This window comes from Equus caballus, chromosome 14 (assembly GCF_041296265.1).
Source record: "Equus caballus isolate H_3958 breed thoroughbred chromosome 14, TB-T2T, whole genome shotgun sequence".
NCBI lineage: Eukaryota > Metazoa > Chordata > Mammalia > Perissodactyla > Equidae > Equus > Equus caballus.
Genome location: NC_091697.1, coordinates 20,319,132 through 20,335,797, shown reverse-complemented (window position 1 = coordinate 20,335,797; position 16,666 = coordinate 20,319,132). Strand labels below are relative to the sequence as shown.

At 58.2% G+C, this 16,666-nt stretch overlaps 2 protein-coding genes across 5 annotated transcripts; both read right to left on the bottom strand.

Annotated features, from left to right (window-relative positions):
- Window positions 1–3,915: 3,915 nt before the first annotated feature.
- DOK3 (docking protein 3) lies at window positions 3,916–10,346 on the bottom strand. 3 transcript variants are annotated; one of them, XM_023617104.2, is made up of 6 exons: window positions 10,239–10,346; window positions 8,269–8,371; window positions 6,989–7,294; window positions 5,163–5,262; window positions 4,881–5,053; window positions 3,916–4,776 (listed from the first exon to the last, which is right to left on the bottom strand). In XM_023617104.2, the coding sequence occupies exons 2-6, from the start codon at window positions 8,332–8,334 to the stop codon at window positions 4,093–4,095; spliced, it is 1,329 nt and encodes a 442-aa protein (XP_023472872.1). In that variant the 5' UTR covers window positions 8,335–8,371; window positions 10,239–10,346; the 3' UTR covers window positions 3,916–4,092. The 3 variants fall into 3 exon arrangements, with proteins under 3 accessions (XP_023472872.1, XP_070088991.1, XP_070088990.1); XM_070232890.1 differs by lacking the exon at window positions 10,239–10,346 and adding an exon at window positions 9,109–9,205; XM_070232889.1 differs by lacking the exon at window positions 10,239–10,346 and having other exon boundaries at window positions 8,269–8,462.
- Window positions 10,347–10,387: 41 nt separating this feature from the next.
- On the bottom strand, window positions 10,388–15,679 carry DDX41 (DEAD-box helicase 41). 2 transcript variants are annotated; one of them, XM_001502190.5, is made up of 17 exons: window positions 15,583–15,679; window positions 15,391–15,501; window positions 14,975–15,134; window positions 14,824–14,898; window positions 14,639–14,699; window positions 14,375–14,511; window positions 13,895–13,967; window positions 13,618–13,771; window positions 13,404–13,540; window positions 12,456–12,618; window positions 12,163–12,294; window positions 11,809–11,880; window positions 11,577–11,673; window positions 11,290–11,439; window positions 11,136–11,207; window positions 10,912–11,022; window positions 10,388–10,733 (listed from the first exon to the last, which is right to left on the bottom strand). In XM_001502190.5, the coding sequence occupies exons 1-17, from the start codon at window positions 15,622–15,624 to the stop codon at window positions 10,597–10,599; spliced, it is 1,884 nt and encodes a 627-aa protein (XP_001502240.2). In that variant the 5' UTR covers window positions 15,625–15,679; the 3' UTR covers window positions 10,388–10,596. The 2 variants fall into 2 exon arrangements, with proteins under 2 accessions (XP_001502240.2, XP_023472871.1); XM_023617103.2 differs by having other exon boundaries at window positions 14,975–15,215; window positions 15,583–15,639.
- Between the last annotated feature and the right edge of the window lie 987 nt (window positions 15,680–16,666).

Sequence of the window (16,666 nt, the reverse complement as noted above, 5' to 3'; positions counted from 1 at the left end):
TATGAAGTTATCCTTCCTTCCTCTTCTCTGTCATACCCAAGATTCTGCAATTTCCACCCTCAGAATATGTTTCACATCTGGTCACTGCTGCCACCGCTGTCCCTGCCACTCACCTTATGCCTGGACATCTTAGCAGTCTCCTAGCAGATCTCTCTGCTCCACGCTTGCTCACTCCAGTCTTCTCCATGCAGTAGCCAAAGTGATAGTTTTAAAGTAGAAATCATACCACATCACCCTCAGCTTTCAGCATTCCAGTGGGCTCACAATGTACTTAAAATAAAACTAAAGTCCTTAAGACGTACATGACACTAACAAACTGACCATCTCCCACCACTCTCCTCCTTGCTCACTGCACTCCAGCCAGACTGGCCTCCTCACTGATCCTCCAACATGTCAAGCATACTCTTGCCTCAGGACCTTTACACTTGCAGCTCCTTCTGCTCAAAACACTTTCCCCCAGATATCTAAGCAACAGGCTCTCTCATTTTGTTCAGGTCTCTGCTCAGCTGTTTCCTCCTCCAAGGGCCCTTCTCTGGTCACCTACCTAAAACAGCAGCCCCTTGACACCTTAGCAGCATCAGGTGCTAGTCCCTTACCCTGCTTTGTTTTTCCCCATAGCACTTACCACTGCCTGATATTGTATTACGTGTTTGTTTCTTTATTGCTTTTTTTTCTACTGGAAACTCAGTTGGGCTTGTCTGTCTTGTCCACCAACATTTCCCCAGTGCCTGCACACAGCAGATGTGAATGAACAGATGAAGGAAGGATTGAGAAAGTGGAAGAGCAAATGTGCAGAGGAAGAAGTGGCAGTCTGGGGGTCCTCGCAGTCGTCCAGCAGAGAGGACCCCAGGATCCCGTTCCTTGGCATGTCGGAGTCAGGCCTGGATGGAGCCACCAGAGCTCCCTACATAGGCAGCCCCTGGGTAGCAACAGGCCCGGTGCTAGGACACAGTGCCCCCTGGTGGCCAGGACACCTGCAGCTCCAGGGCCAGGCAGTTTGGTTGGAACCTCACAGAGACTGCCATGAAACAGAGGCTTAGATTTGTAGTGAAGGAAAGCCTGCCTGACCCAGAGTCCTGGGCTCCAGTTATGGCCATGACCCTGACTCTCTGGGTAACCTCTTGTGTGTCCTGGGATTTGCTGAGCTGGCAAGGACTAGCTGGCCACCTGGGGCAGAGGGGTCCCTGCTGCAGGTGCCCTGACTGGGAGCCTCCTGGCCTCATCTGGCTCTATGGCAGGCAGCGTGATCCATCATGGGAAGATTTTACCCACCAGGAGGAGCTTCCATAAGTGGGGCTGAAATCTGCCTCCCCATGGCTCCAACATCCTTCTGGGCTTTGCCCTCTGTGGCCACAGACACCGTGGGACAGCACTGCAAAGAACTCCCCTCCTCCCAGCCTCCCTTCGCACGTTACATCTGGAGATGCCTTTTACACTGCCAGAAGTCTAGTGCGCGTTTGGATTCTTAAATCTGGAGCTCAGGGGAGAGGTCTGCACTGAAGATGTACCTCTGGGAGTCATCAGCATTTAGACGATCTGTGAGACATGGAGACACAATTGGATCACTTAGGGCGGTGGCTCTCAGCCTTAGATGCACATTATGGTCACCCAGGGAATTGGACAAACTGGCGCCCAGGGCCACCTGGACTGATGAAATCTGAGCCCCTGGGTGTGAGCCCAGGCATGGGCATTTTTTAAAGGCTCCCAGGTGACTCTGTGTGCAGCCAGTGTCAAGCTACACTGTGAGGCTAGAGCCTTGGGCAGGACTCTGGCAGAGGAGGAGACAGCAAAGGCTAGGAAGGAGAGCTGCAGGAGGTAGGAGGAAAACCAAGTGAAGAGAGCGTCTCAAGGAGGGGGTCAAATGCTGCTGAGAAGTCAGGGAGTGCTGGTCACAAAGGAAGTCCAGGTTTTGTTTTGGGGAACAAGATGGTTGGTGACTGTGATAAGAGCAATGCAATGGAGTAGTGGGGACCATCAGGGGTCGAGAGTTGGTCGAAGGGAGAATGGGAGGTGAGAAAGTGGAAATGAGAGTAATCAACAACTCTCTTGAGGAGTTTCATTGTGAAGAGGAAGAGAGAAATGGGGAGGTGGTTGCAGGAGAATGTGAGGTCAAAGGAAGGTTTCTTTTAAAGATGTAAAATTACAGAGCATGTTTGTTTGTGGCTGGAAATGATGATAATGATGATGATGAATTAATGGGTCGAGGAGAGGGGACAGCTCAGTTTGCCAAGCTGTGAGGAGGTGAGAGGATCTGGGATCAGACACATGTTGGGAAATAGACGCTTCTTCCGTGGCAGGGCAGGAAGGCAATGGTGCAGGTGCTGGTGTGCTTGCAGATGAGGTGGTGGGAGATGGAGGTGTTCACTTCTATCAGCTGCTGTTTCTCTAGGATATCTGTGAGGTGAGAATGGGCAGGGATGGAGAGGAGAAGGTGTGAAAGTCTTGGGGAGGAGAAAGCAGCCAGTCTGGGACGCATGATCTCTGGGCGGTAGGGAGGGCCTGCCTATTTGAGGTTTGAGATCACATTGGTAAAGAGAGTGCAATCAGCCTGGTGATGTGAGTTTCTCCAGCGTGGGCAGCTGCCAGGGTGCAGGCATGGAGGAGAGTTGGGTTCACTCAAGCCTCAGGGCTTTGCCAGACAAATAAGATGGAAGAAGAGAGGAGCGTGAAGGGGCGACTCCGTTGGTGGAACACAGAATCCAACTGGGACAAGCACAGAATCATGGATAGCAGCTGCACAGACAGTCAGAAAAGGGTCACTGTAGGTGCATGCGGCTGGAGAGGAGCTGTATGGGCCATGCTAGAGGCAGTGGGCTGCGAGGAGAGGAGGTGGCTAGGGGGGGACGCTTGGAAACAAGATTGCGAAGGTGGAGCATCAATGTTGTAAAGACGGGATTCAGGATGTGTCAATAGGTATGGGCAGCTGAGGCAGGTTGAGGTCAAGGGGCCAGGAGACCAGGTCCTTGGGAGCATGATGCTTGTGTGCATGGAGGCCCCAGGGATGGTGACAGGAGTAGTATGAGGCACTAATGACTTCTAGAGACTTGCTTATCTCCTTCTGGACTGTGGGCTCCTTGAAAACAGGACTGTGGCCACCTCAAACATGGTCGTGTCACCAGTGCCCGGCAGAGAGCAGGCACGCGGTAAAACATGAGTGAATGCCTGCCTGATGTGTAACTTGGTCTTCATCTTTGACAGTTGAGGAGACTGAGGCCACAGTGTCCTGTGTCTGTGCATTTTCGAGTCTCAGTGGGGAGCAAGTGTTTTTTGTGTGCACACCTTTGCAGTCCCTTCCGCCTGCCCCTCACCCCGCCCCACCCTCATTACCTCCTCCCCACTCAGACTTCCCCGTCTCCAGTTGGGCTCCTTCAAATTCGTCCTCCACACTGCTCCTCCCATAGTCTGACTGTGTCCCTCTGCTGAGAATGAGACCAAGCTCATTGTAAGAGGGTCAGGGCCTCTCATGCTCGGCCACCAAGTTCCCCTCAGCCCTCTGCGCCCATACTCTTCCTTCCATCTCTGGGCCGACCATGCTCACCCTCAGCTTGGAACGCCCCAGGGGGCACTGCCAGCCTGGGGAAGCCTTGCCTGCCCTTCACACTCAACTTGGAGAGCACTTCTCCCATCAGCAAACCTCATTTCTCCCTCTGCCCGACTGTCTGAGTCATTTCTGCTGCACAGGACCACGTGGAGACATAATTATCTGCATCCTGCCTGTCTGTTGGGTGGACTTGAGCCCACTGGTGGCAAAGGTCAGGTCCAGGTCACGTGTGTCCCTGGAGCCCAGCACAGGGCAGTGGTATTTACTGCAGTGCATGTGGGTGAGGTCTGTGTGGCCCCATGTGGCCCTGTGAGTGCCACAGGCAGAGCTGCAGCGAGGACATGTGGACTGTGGGTGACCGAGCGGACGGAGAGGGGAGTTGAAGGCTTTATTATGGCAGACCTGTACACTATACACTGGGGGGCCGGCAGGGCGCAGGAGGAGTCCTCCCCTGGTGGCCTGCGTTGCCCCCACAGACCAGAATGGATGCAGGATGTGTCCCCAGATGTCCATTGTTTGTCCACCCTCCTGTCCCATGCCACGCAGGGTGTTCAGGGCCGGTCGCAGGGGGCTGGGCCCTTCTTCCGCTCACGGCTCAGCAGTGTCACCAGCTTGGCCTTGAAGCCCGTGTGAGTGTAGGGCCGGCCAGAGCCCCCGGCCTCGTCGCCGACGCCGTCGTCGTCGTCGTTGTCCAGCTCCAGCAGCCGCCGGTACTGGGCCTCCAGGCTGCTGTCGTGGGCCGGGCCGGGCCAGCCCAGGTCCTCGTCGTTGTGGTAGACGGGGCTGGCCAGGGGGCTGCGGCCGCCGGGGGCGCGCTCGGGCGCCGGCCCGGCCTCCAGCACGCCCACGTTCTCGTAGAGGTGCTCGGCGGCGCCCGGGGGCACGCTGGCGCGCTTGCACACCGACGCGTAGAGCGGGGGTTCGGGGGGCGGCGCGGGGCCCAGCACCGGGGGCAGGCTCTGCGGCCCGGGCTCGGCCAGGCGCGCCTTCCAGGAGCTGGGCGGCTCGGGGCCCCGCGGCGCCTCGCGCAGCTCGCCCGGGGGATCCAGGGAGGGCAGGGAGGTGGCCCGCGGCAGCGGGCAGGGCCGGGGTCCCACCAGCTCCGGCAGCCGCTCGCGCTGGCGGGCTATGGCGGCCGCCACGGCCCCGCACAGGTCGCGGGCTCGGGGGCTGCTGAAGGCGAAGAAGCCCTCGCCGGAGTCACAGCGGCGGCCAGCTTCGAAAGAGAAAATGCCCTGGGCGCGGGGCGGGACAGGGGCGCATCAGCAACGCGGGGCCAGGGCGCCCGCCACCCCCTCCCCCGCAGGACCAGGGGGCGCGGCAGCCGCCAGCCCCTCACCTTGTCGGCGCCAAACTTGCGCAGGAAGCGGTAGGGCCAGGTGTAGAGGGCCTGGGGGCTGGTGGGCTCCCTCAGCTGGATGGCGTCTTGGCCCAGCACCAGGAGGTAGGGCCCCTTCAGCTGGCAGCGGGCGGCCGCCTCGGTCCTCTGCACCACCACTGGAAACTCGCCCACTGCAGGTAAGAGGGCCGTGAGGGCAGCAAGCACAGCCCCCCGGGGGCCTCAACAGATCCCAGCCTGGTGTGGTGGGGCTGAGGCTGGCCCTGCGCCTCCCTGACTCACCTTCCTGCCAGGAGGAGTAGATGGAGTTCTCCTCCATGGGGACCAGGCCCCTCTTGGGAGCCTCTGCCTCCCCTGATCCTGAGGGGCACTCCCCTGTGCCCTGGGAAATGGGCCAAGGTCAGAGATTAGAATTCACCCCATGCTTCTTCACAAATCCCTCCCCTGGGGTCAGTAACCCAGGACTCCCTGAGAAGCAAGGGCATCCAGGGACCTGGGTGTGAGTCCCAGTTCTTCCCCTGACACACCGCCCGACCCTGGGCACCCTCTGAGCCTACTTCCCCACCTAGAATCCCCACCTGGGTCCTCCCTGAGGATGCTGAGAGCTGTAAAGCAGGGGGCACATAGAGGATGCCCCCCGTGGCCCCTGCGGTTGGTCCCTGACAGCTTGGAGCTGTGAAGGGGCAAGAGCTTCAGGAGTGGGATGTGAGTGAACTGGCCACTTGCTCCTCCCCAGGCCTTTCTCCGTCTCACCCCTCCCTACCTCTCAGCCCCACAGCCCCTCCACCATGACCCCTTTGGCCCACAGCAGCAAGGCCAGGGTCAAATCCAACAGTTTCCTCCCTGGTACCCTTGCTCCTGTTCATTTCTCTTTTTTTAATTTTTAAAATCGTGGTAAAATACACATCAAATTCACCATTTTAACTATTTTAAAGTGTGTAATTTAGTTTTTAACAGTCACAGGTTTTGCAACCATCACCTTTATCTAGTTCCAGAACTTTTTCATCACTCCAAATAGAAACCGGGTACCATTAACAGGCACTCCCCACCCCCTTCCCCTAGCCCCTGGCAACCACTAGGCTACTTTCTCTTGCTATGGGTTTGTCTGTTCTGGGTATTTCAAGTAAATAGAATCATATAATATGTGGCCTTTTGTGTCTGGCTTCTTTCACTTAGCATAACGTTTTCCAGGTTCATGCATGGTATAGCATGTGTCAGTGCTTCATTCCTTTTTATGGCCATGCAATGTTCTGTTGTCTGGAGAGACCACATTTGGTTTATCCATTCCTCAGCTGACACACATTTGGGTTGTTTGCACCTTTGGGCTACTGTGAATAACACTGCTCTGAACATTCTCGTACAAGTTCTGTTTGAACACCTGTTTCAGTTCTCTTGGGCACATACCCAGGAGTGGAATTGCTGGGTCACATGGTGACTCTATTTTAACTTTTTGAGAAGCCACCAGACTCATTTCCCTTTGGTCCATCACAGACCCTGTGAGGCTTTAAAACTCTCAGTCCCTGGCTCAAACCCTCTAAAGGCTTCTCTTCTGTCTCACAATAAGACCCCGAACTCCACACATAGCCCGAGGTGGTTTCATATGGCTGCCACCAAACTCTCCACCTTTGCCCCTCCTAGACCCCCGCCCACTCCTTCCCCTCCAGTCACACTGGCCCTTTTTCTGCCCCTCAAACACACCAAACTTTTCTCCGCCTCAGGGCCTTTGCCCACACGGCTCCATCTGTTCAGGACACTGCTTACACCTCAATGTCTGGACAGTCCCTTCCTCAGATCTTTGCCTAGTGGGCTCTTATTTGTCTTCGAGGACTCAGGCCCACTGTCCCCTCCTGAGAGGCCTTCCTGGACCATCCTGCCTAATGTCCCCCAACTCACTCCTCGCCCCTCCCCAGCCTTTCATCTTCTCCATAGCACGTATGGCCATCTGAGTTTTGTTCTGTTGGCTTCTGGGCTGTTTCCCAGGCTTGTAGGTACTTGACAGGTGCTTACTGAATGACAAGATGTGAGTGAGCATGGAGATAAACAAGGTGGGAGTCAGGGGACCCCCGGGGTTGGCCCCTGGATGCCCTGCCCGCCCGCCTTATGCTCACCGGGAAGGCCAGTTGGCAGATGGGGTCCATCCACGTCTGGCGGTGCTGTGCAGCCAGGAGGTGGCTTCGCTCAGTGGTGGTGAGCAGGAAGGCACCAGTGTCCCGGGGGCAGCTCTCGCCATCCGCCGGCAGCACGGACACGCAGTCAGCCAGGCGGATGACCCGCCGCTCCCCGCGCCGGCCAGGCCCTGCAGACCTGTCACCCGCGGGCCCCAGGCCACCGTCCCGGACCTCCCAGCTCTCCAGCCGTGCCACGCCTGATGGGCCTCCTGCATACAGCAGACCCCATACCTTCCGCCAGGACTTCTGCGGGAGATGAGGATGGGGGAGTAGAACCTCAGGCAGCCCCTCCCTGCAGCTCGGCTCAGCACAAGCTGCTCAGCAAATACTCCTGGGCACCCAGGCTGGCCTCCGCCTCCCCCAACTCCCCAGGGCCTCAGAGAAGGAAGCCTTGCCACACCTGGCCCAGCAGTGGGAAGAGTCTGTGCTTGGGTCAGTCAGCCTGACCCAAGCATGGGGTTCGAATCCACCCCATGCTTTCCTAAATATGACCCCCATAAACACTAGTATTCTTGTCTCTCAAAAGGTCATGAGAACGTGAGGTGGGGGCTCCTACTGGCCTGTGTCTATAAAGTATCTAGTGGGGAGCAGGCCACCTGACGCTGCCGTTATGTTGGCGCCTCCTCTTCCCCCAAAGAAAAGGTCACTCGGGCCACAGGACAAGGGCTCAAGCGGGAAGGTGGTCTCAGTCTCACGGCAGCAAGGAAGGAAATATGCAAATAGCGTCAAGTAAAGGAAACAGACGGCTTATCTGCCTGGGCAAGCAGCTGCAGCTGAGCTGCGGGGGTGCAGGGCCTGCCTCCCGAGGAGAGAGAACTCGGGCTCCTCTGCCCCATGACAGCACCAGGAGGAGCCAAGCCCTTTTCTGCAGGGTAGGGCTCCCTGCTGGGGGCTCCTCCAGTCAGCCCCAGACCCTTGGGAGGGGCCTTGGCGCTACTACTAGACAGGGCTGGAGGTTGCTGGATTAGCCAGCCTCTCGGCTCTGCTCTGCCCACAGGTTTGATTCCCAGGTTTGGGTTCTTGGCTTCCCCATCTGTAAGGGAGGCAGGAGCCAAGGCTCGTTCAGGCGGGAACAGGGCTCTGTTCCACACCCCCACGCCGGGGTTGGATCCCCCACCCTGACTCCCTTCCCCATTCCCCAGGTCCGCGTGGGCTGTCCGAGGCTGAGGTGGAGGCCCACCATTTGTCCTCGGCAGCTGCCTGACAACCAGGGTCCCCACCTTGCCGAACTTGACGTGCTGCTGGTAGAGGATGCCGTCCTTGACAGGGGTCTCCACAGGCTCCATGGCCGCAACTCGGCCCCAAGGCCGCTACTCCGAGGGCCTGAGGAGAGTGGTGACAGGCCAGAGAGGAACTCACACTTCCCCTTCTGGCCACTTCCCCCTCCCTCTGTCCAGAGAGGCAGCTGCAGGGGGGAGGGGAGCCTGGTCTTCAGTAAAGGAGCTGGGATAGGGGTGTGAGCATCATATATTTTTTCCTTGGGGTCCTAGCTTGCCCAAGGTGCCCACGTGGGCTGGCAGGGCCTTGGACCACCTAAGGGCAAATGACCCTTGCCTGCACCTGGGTCAGCTGGGTGTAAGTGTCTGACCGCAGGCTGACTCCCTAGTCATGAGCTCCGACCCCTCCCTCATCTCTCCCCACCCGAGTTGTGCACCCTGGGGCCTGGCATTCCCACAGCCCTGTCCCCTCCCCAGGACCCCTCCTCTAGCCAGACTGGCAAACTCCTTGCTTTCCCACTCTGAGATCTGATCGGTGCCGTCTCACCCAGTCCTGCTCTATTTGTCTGTCTCAGAAATATTTCTAATTTCGACTTGCTCCTCTCCATCTTCACAACTCCCTTCCATTGCCAGCCCTGGCATCTCCCCTTTGAACCACCGCCCCACCTGGGCCCATCCTGGCCCTCTCTGCCAGCCCCAAACCAACAGTCTCTCCCCTTCCTGAATGTTTCCTGGCTCCCCACTGCCCTTGGGTCTAGCCTGGGCTCCTCGGCCCAGCACTCAAGATGCTGAGTGTCCTGGCCTCCACTTGCTCCAGCCCAGCCCCCGCAGGGCACCCCTCACTTGTGCTCCTCACGGCCCTGGGCTGCCTCTTCCTCCGGGAGGCCTCTTCTGACTCCCCCACGCTGTCTGAGAGCACTCCTAGTCCTCATGGTGCAGCCCAGCCACGTGAGTGTGGGAGGCACGCCCCCAGTGGGCCCCTGGAGAGCTCACATACTCTTTTCAAGCTTTGCTTCTTGCCGAGGGGCTGTTTTTTTGCCTGGACTTGCTGGAAGCTAGTATTGGAGCTCTGTGTGTAGATCTGAATTCTGGGGATAGTCTCATGTCATTCATTCAATGCCACTTCTGGGAAGGAATGTGTAACCAGGCTGAGGAATATCATTTGGGAGTCACCTACCGGCTGCAGGCAGGAAATCTTTTCCAAGGGCCTCCTGTACCCAGCTCTGTGCCCACTGTGGCCTGGGCAGCCCCAAGCTCCAGCAGCCTCACACCACATCCTTTGCATTCTCATTGCCATTTCAACGATGAGGAAATTGAGGCTCACAAATATTAAGTAACTTGCAAAGGCCACATGCCAAGTGACGAACATGACTTGAGCAACTGCCATCCTGCCGGGATAAGTACTGGCTCTACACATGCAGTGTCTGGCACAGAGGAGCCGCCGCCAGTGCCCTTCCTCTGCCTACTCCTTGCTAGGTGCTGAACTCCTGGCCCGTTTGCCAGCAGTCTTGTGACTGCCGCCACGTTTACTCAATTCTCATCTTCTCTCCCACTCACCTGTGAGCTTCCCGGCAGGCGGCTACCTGACTTGTCTAGGTCCCAAGCCCAGCAGACAGCTGGCTACAGAGCAGGATCAGTGGGTGCTTGTGGCCTAAGTGCCAGTCCTTGGCATTTGCTGCCCCGTCAGTGACAGGAGTGGAGGGTTCCCTACTGGGAGCCTGTACAGACAGACAGGTGGGCAGGGGGCCTAACACAGGAAGCTGCCTCCCAAGGGGCCCCAGGAGAAGCCCCAGGAGCTGCACACAACTGACAAGAAGAGGGAAGCTGAGGAAGGGCTGGAGGTTACGAGAGCCAACCAAAGACCAGAAAATCCAACCACCCATTTCCCCTCCGCCCGCTGATGTGGTCCCTCCCCGAGTCATAAATCCAGCCAGCCCAGAGGACATACCCTGAGCACCCAGAGGGCGCCCTACCTGGGCAGCTCCTTCCACAACCAAGAACCAGCAGGCTGGGTGCTGGCAGCAGTGGTGGGAGATGCCAAGCCTGTGCCTCAGGGGGCTCTGGAAATCACAGGGTGAGGCCTGTGCAGGAAGCAGGGGGCAAATGAGGCAAAACACAGAGACAGGGCTCAGTTTGTGCTTTAATGGCACCCGGGATTTAAGGGGAGCAGAAATAATAATTCTTGGGGGCAAAGAACAGGCAGCCAGGCCCAGCCTGGCCCAGCCCAGGCCAGCTGGGCTGAGGATGCTGGCTTTTTGTCCAGGGGGGCTGGTGTGTGTGAGAGGTGGCTGGAGCCCCAGGGACTCTTGGAGAGGAGGGACGACAGACGGCTCAGAAGTCCATGGAGCTGTGGGCCAGGTAGTCCTTGCGGCCTATGTTGCTGACCTGCTTCGTCTGCATAGCCTCGAGTTTGGGGCAGTCGGTGATCCGATGGCCCAGGCCTCCGCAGAAGGCACAGCCACGCTCTCCTGGGGTTATGGGGGGAAGGGAGGTCAGCATGGTCACAGGGCCAGGCCCGAGCCCCAGACCTCGGACCCCTGCATCAGACACCCCAGTCCACTGATATGCAGCACGGACTCATTTCGTGGTGTTCCCGTTACGTCCCCCCGACCCCAAGTGGACTAGTGTCTGCTGCTCTGCAGTCACCTCCAATATCCAGCATGGACTCGTCCCCGCAGTGCAGCACTTGCAGCACGGGTGGCACCTTCTGCTTGGCCTCCAGCAGCAGAGCTTTGAGGTCCATTAGCACCGATTCATCTGTGGGGATAGTGGAGAAACATCAGGCCCAACTCTGGGCCCTGTAGCCAGGACCTAGGTGGCCACAGGTGCAGGACCTGGAAGACAGTTCAGGTAGCCCTGGTGACACTCACCACAAGCCTTGTTGATGAAGGTGGTGGCGATGCCTGTGTTTCCTGAGCGCCCAGTGCGGCCGATACGGTGCACTGCAGAGAGGGAACAGAGCCTTTGGCCCACTGCCCAGGGGCTAGGACCTAGCCCACACCCCTGGCTCCCCAAGCTCCCCACCATAGTTCTCGATCTCCTCAGGCATATCGTAATTGATGACGTGCTGGATGGCAGGGAAGTCCAGGCCCTTGGAGGCTACGTCCGTAGCCACTAGAACATCCTTCTTGCCCTCCCGGAATGCTTCAATGGCCTTGGTCCGTTCCTCCTGGTCTGGGGAGGGTCAGGCAGGAGCTGTTAGAGCAACAGCAGGAGGCTGGGGAGTAGTGGCAGGCCAGCCAGGCAGGGGAAGGGATTAGGTGAGGGGCTAATGGCAGCAGGGTCCATGCCAACGCGTGCACTACCCTGACCTTTGCCCCCATGGATGGCCACAGCCTCGACCCCCTTGAGCAGCAGGTACTCATGGATGGCATCCACATCTGCCTTCTTCTCCGCAAAAATGAGCACCTGTCCAAGAAAACCAACTCCAGTCCCCAGGGGCTGACTCTGCCGGGGCATCCCCAACCTTGCCCAGCAGGCCACCCTACCACCCTTTCCACCTCGTCCCTGGAGTCCTGGGCCAGTCTGGCTGGTTATACTCACAGGTGGGGGTGTCTTCTGGAGACACTCGAGCAGGTATACCATCTTGGCCTCCTCCTTCACATATTCCACCTCCTGCCACCACATGGGCCAGGTCAGGTGGACCTGAGGACAGGTTCACCAGCCCTGGCTCTGCCACGGAAGTTGGGCCCTTAATCTCAGCCGGGAGGTGACCAGAAACCTCCCACCACCAAGGGCTCAGTACCCTAAGAATGTTTTCTGCTAAAGGCCAGGGCTTTGAATGAAACCCCCAATGTCCATAAGGTGGCCCCCTGAAGCTGCTCCAATCAGCATCCAGAGAGGCTCACCAGATCCAGCCCTCACAGGAGACTCCGCCCATCAGGAGTGCTTGCCCACCTGGATAACATCCAGGCTGGCGGCCCCGGCGCGCCCCACGTTGATGGTGACAGGCTTTACCAGGGCGCTCTTGGCAAAATTCTGAATCTTCTTAGGCATGGTGGCGCTGAAGAGTAGGGTCTGCCGCTGGCCCTGAGGAAGGGTAGGACTGGGGCTGAGGGCACATGGGAGCTGGGGTGGCTGAGTAGCTGGGACAGTGGGTGGGCAGCACAGGACCTCAGGGCCCTCCAGAGTTAAATGTGGTATGCAGGGGGAGAGTGGCAGGAGTGCCCTGGCTAGGCACGGACAGGCACCTTGAAGTAGGAGAAGATGGTGCGAATGTCGCCCTCAAAACCCATGTCAATCATGCGGTCAGCCTCGTCCAGCGCCAGGTAACGACAGATGTCTAGGCTGACCATTTTCTTCTGCAGCAGATCCATGAGACGTCCAGGGGTGGCCACCATCATGTGCACACCACTGGGGACCAAGGAGAGACCGTGAGGTCAGGGCCACCTGCTCAGCTCTCTGGCCTCCTTCCTGTTTCCTCCTGATCACTCCCACCACCTTGCCTTATACACAGAATATGCCTCTTCTAGGAGTGGTGCATCCTCCTTAACCACCACTCTGTTCTGGAGTTCCTTTCCAGCAATGGGGTCACCTCTGCCTGGCACACCCTTCCCCTTTCTCCTGGGTCACTTCTCTCGACCCTGGGCAGGCTGTCCTGAATCTCCAGATAAGCTTGTTTGCACTCCTGCAGCTCCCTTTGTAGGCCTCAGTGGGCTCACTGGTACACTGAATTCATCTTTTCTGTGCCTGAGCCTTCCCTAAGACTGTGAAGTCTGTGCCTAGGAAACAGGGACTGTGTCTGGCCTGTCTGCGACCCCAGACATCTGGCAATGTCTGCTAGGGACTGCACGGGGTGGAAGAGGCACAGGTCCAGTCCTGCCCTAGTGCCTCAGTCTCCTTGATGGACTACACTGAACCACTCTGGCCTTCCTGGACACCCTGGACCTTCAACCTCTGTGCTTTCTGCCCAGAGTTCCCTGACACCCCAACCTCCCAGATGCCCCTGTTCCATCTGCTGTGCAAGGACGGTACCTTACCACAACCCTCTGTCCCACCCCAACTGACCTCCCCATCAGGCTGGGGGCTCTGCCCACAGAAGGTCTCTAAGAGGGTCTGTGGAGAAGCTAAAGCAAAGGGCCCTTTAACTTGTCTGGGGGCTTTGGGGAGGTCCATGGGGTGGAGGTGCTTGTGCTCACTGTCGGATGGTTTCCATCTGCTCTTTGACAGACATGCCCCCGATGCAAAGAGCACAGCGCAGAAGTGGCGAGCTGTCCTCCTGTAGCAGGCGGCAGTAATACTCTAGGATGCCATGGGTCTGCCGGGCCAGCTCCCTCTGCAGGTACAGGGGCAGAGGCTGGCACCAGAACGCAGTCCCACCTGGGTCCTGCCCTCCAGGTCAGCCTATCTTACCGAGGGGCAGATGATGAGTCCATAAGGCCCTTCACGCTTGGAGAAAGGTAATCTCTTCTCTTGTTCCAAGCAGAACATGATGACAGGCAGAGTGAACACTAGCGTCTTGCCTGAACCCGTGAAGGCAATGCCTATCATGTCACGGCCCGATAGACTATTGGGAGAGGACAGGCCTGAGGTCAGGTTCAGCAGAATATGAGGACTGCTTCTCCAGATGGATCTAGTGACTGCTCCTCCCCGACACCACCCTCCTCAGGGCCCCCAGGTCCATACTCACATGGTGGGAATGCCCTGAATCTGAATGGGTGTTGGGTGGTGGATGCCCTTCTTCTTCAGGCCTCTCAGGATGGCTACGGAAAACAACCCCAGCATCATCCTTGCGGCTCACAGGTACTTTATCAGGGCCCTAAAGCCTGTAAAAGTGGCACTATCCCCCTCAAGTTACAAATGATGAAACTGAGGCTCAGACAAAGAGAAAGAGAAAGACAGACTTATTCAAGGCCCCTAGGCTAAGTAGAGACAAGACTCACACGCAGGTCTGTCTGAAGGCAACCATCACTCGCCCACTGAAGCTGTCTAATAGCAGAGAATAGTAACTACGTTCAGCTAGGGCAACTGAAAAGAAGCCCAAAGAAACTCCTCAAATCCCTCCATCCCCGCTGGCTACCCTCCAGCTGCTGAGCTGAGCGGAGGCCAGGATACAACCTCACACGTGTCTGACTAGCAAAGCATGCTGCCTCTCCCAGGGCCCAGGTACCTGCAGGAAACTTCATTTCCTTGAAGCTCTTGATGGGTGGTGGGATGCCATCTCCTTCGACCAGGATGTGGTACTTCTTCCGGACACGCTCATGCCGCTCTTCAGACATGCTCAGGACATATCGGGGAGGTGTCCAACTGTGGACAGGTGGTAGCGGTCAGGAGAGGCCCTAGGCACAAGTGGCTTTGGGGTGTTCCTGCCAGTCTCAGCCACACATCCTCCCAAGTAATGGTGACTGCCTTTCCACAGACTGGAAAGATGTACCTGGTTTTGATCGGATCATCGTATGTGATTCCCTTAGCCATCTCCTTCACTGACATCAAGGCTGCGGAGACAGAAGCGGCTCAGGGCTGGCTCCCGCTTTCCAGAGGCCAGGCTCCATGAGACATAACACGCCTGGGGTTGGAGAAGGAAAGTCCACCTCCTCCCCGCCCGGGCTCCAACCATACCTCGGCCCTCAGCCACGCTCTCCAGGATCTTCTCCTCTTCCTTCAGCTGCTTCTCTTTGGCAGACTCCTTGCGAGCTGAGACAAGAAGCAGATGTCAGAGAGACACCAAAACAGTGCACCAAGCAGAGCCCTCCACTACTGTCCAGCCCACCTTCGGCCTTCTCTTTGAGGTGCTGGTGCTGATCCAGGAGGCTGACGTTGGACTGAGGGCCCAGCGGGATGTCGTCCTCATCTCCCCGGGGCTCGCTGCCGCTGTCCTGCTGCTCTTCCTCCGCAGCCCCCTTGCGCCTTCGCTGCAGCAGCTTCTGGAGCTGAGGTGCCAGCAGCGCCCCTCAGAGCCGAGCCCAACACGGAGCGGGGCCTGCCTCAGGACTCTGGCTTTCGGGAGCGTCCTGTGCCCGAGGCGCAGAGCTGCCCTAACCCTCAGATCAGGCCGCCAGGCCATCGTCTGCCCGGGGCCACGCTCCCGCACACGGACACCTCCCCGCGCAGACCCGGGCCGCCCCCCTCACTGCGAACCCCGCCCCCGCGCGCGTCCGCGTTCCCCCTCCGCCCCGGGACCCTCACCAGCAGTTGCCGGCGCTGACGCAACGGCACGTAGGGGACGTAATCCTCATCGTCCTCATCCTCCGCCTCGGAGCGGCTTCCTGCGGCCCCCGCCTCATCGGTGCGAACTCGCTGCAGAGACACACGAGTCAGGCCCGGATCCCTTGACTCACTGCTGCTCGCTCCCCGCGCGGACCCCAGCCTCGCTCCCACCTTCCGCTCGGGTTCCGACTCCTCCATCTTGGCTGCACGCATGCGCGCCGCGGCAAAACCCCTCCTTACCTCTGAGTGAGATCCAATCAGAGGTGAAGAGGCGGACGTCGGCGCCTAGCAACGGCCTCTGAGTGCCGGATCGCGCAAAGGGACAAATTTTTTCCTGAGCCCTGCCCTGAGACGCGGCATCAACGCCCCATCTGGGCGGCAACGCAGCTGTTGCCAGAGCTGAGGGCGAAAGCGTCGTGCGACGCATTGTGGGATGCTGGAGGAGTTGGAGTCCGCGCTAAAAGCTCAACTCGAGCCGGGAGGGACAGGAAGGCCCCGGAGGAGAGGTCGCTGATCCTGTTAGAGCGTGACGTCACCCTGCCGCCCCACCGCAGACACTGCGCCCTCTCGTGGCCAGCGAGCTGGGACGGGGCTACCTGGGCCCCCGCCGGGGACGCCAGCCTCCGCATGGGCCGCGGGGCAGGGTGCAGATGCGGAATCAATGACTCAACATGCGCTGCCACTCTGCCTGGCGTCCTCATCTGTGTGAGAACACCCATGTCCACAGCGGTGAGGGATAAGTAAAATACTGATGACGGTGTTTTTTAACCGAGCGGCTGTACAGATGTAGGTAAACATTACTGTAGATACCCCGGTGGAGCTCAGAGTGAATGCTTGGGGAACCAGGGGCTTCATGGAGACACGAGATCTGAGCTTCCATGGTAGCGTGGAATCTCAGAGCAGGGAGTGGAGAGGAAGAGAGAGGCTTCCTGATTGGAGGGTACAGCAGCAGTAAAGGTTTGGCCATGTGCAAGTGCAGATTCCTCAGGGAACTAAGAGATCACGCAGTGGCTTGGGGTGGGGGTAGCCAGAGATATGGCTGGAAAGGCAGACTGGCCGAGAGCATGCAGGGCAGTGACTGTCAGAGTAAGTAATTTCAACGTCAATAGGGACTTTGAAATAGGAGTGATGGGTCAGTGCATTTCTTTCCTCCATTCACGTCTTTGACAGAAGCATGTGCTGGGCACTGTGCACAGAGCCCAGCACCCAGCAGAAAAAGATGAGCAAGACACACACCTAGCCTGTGAGGAGGTTA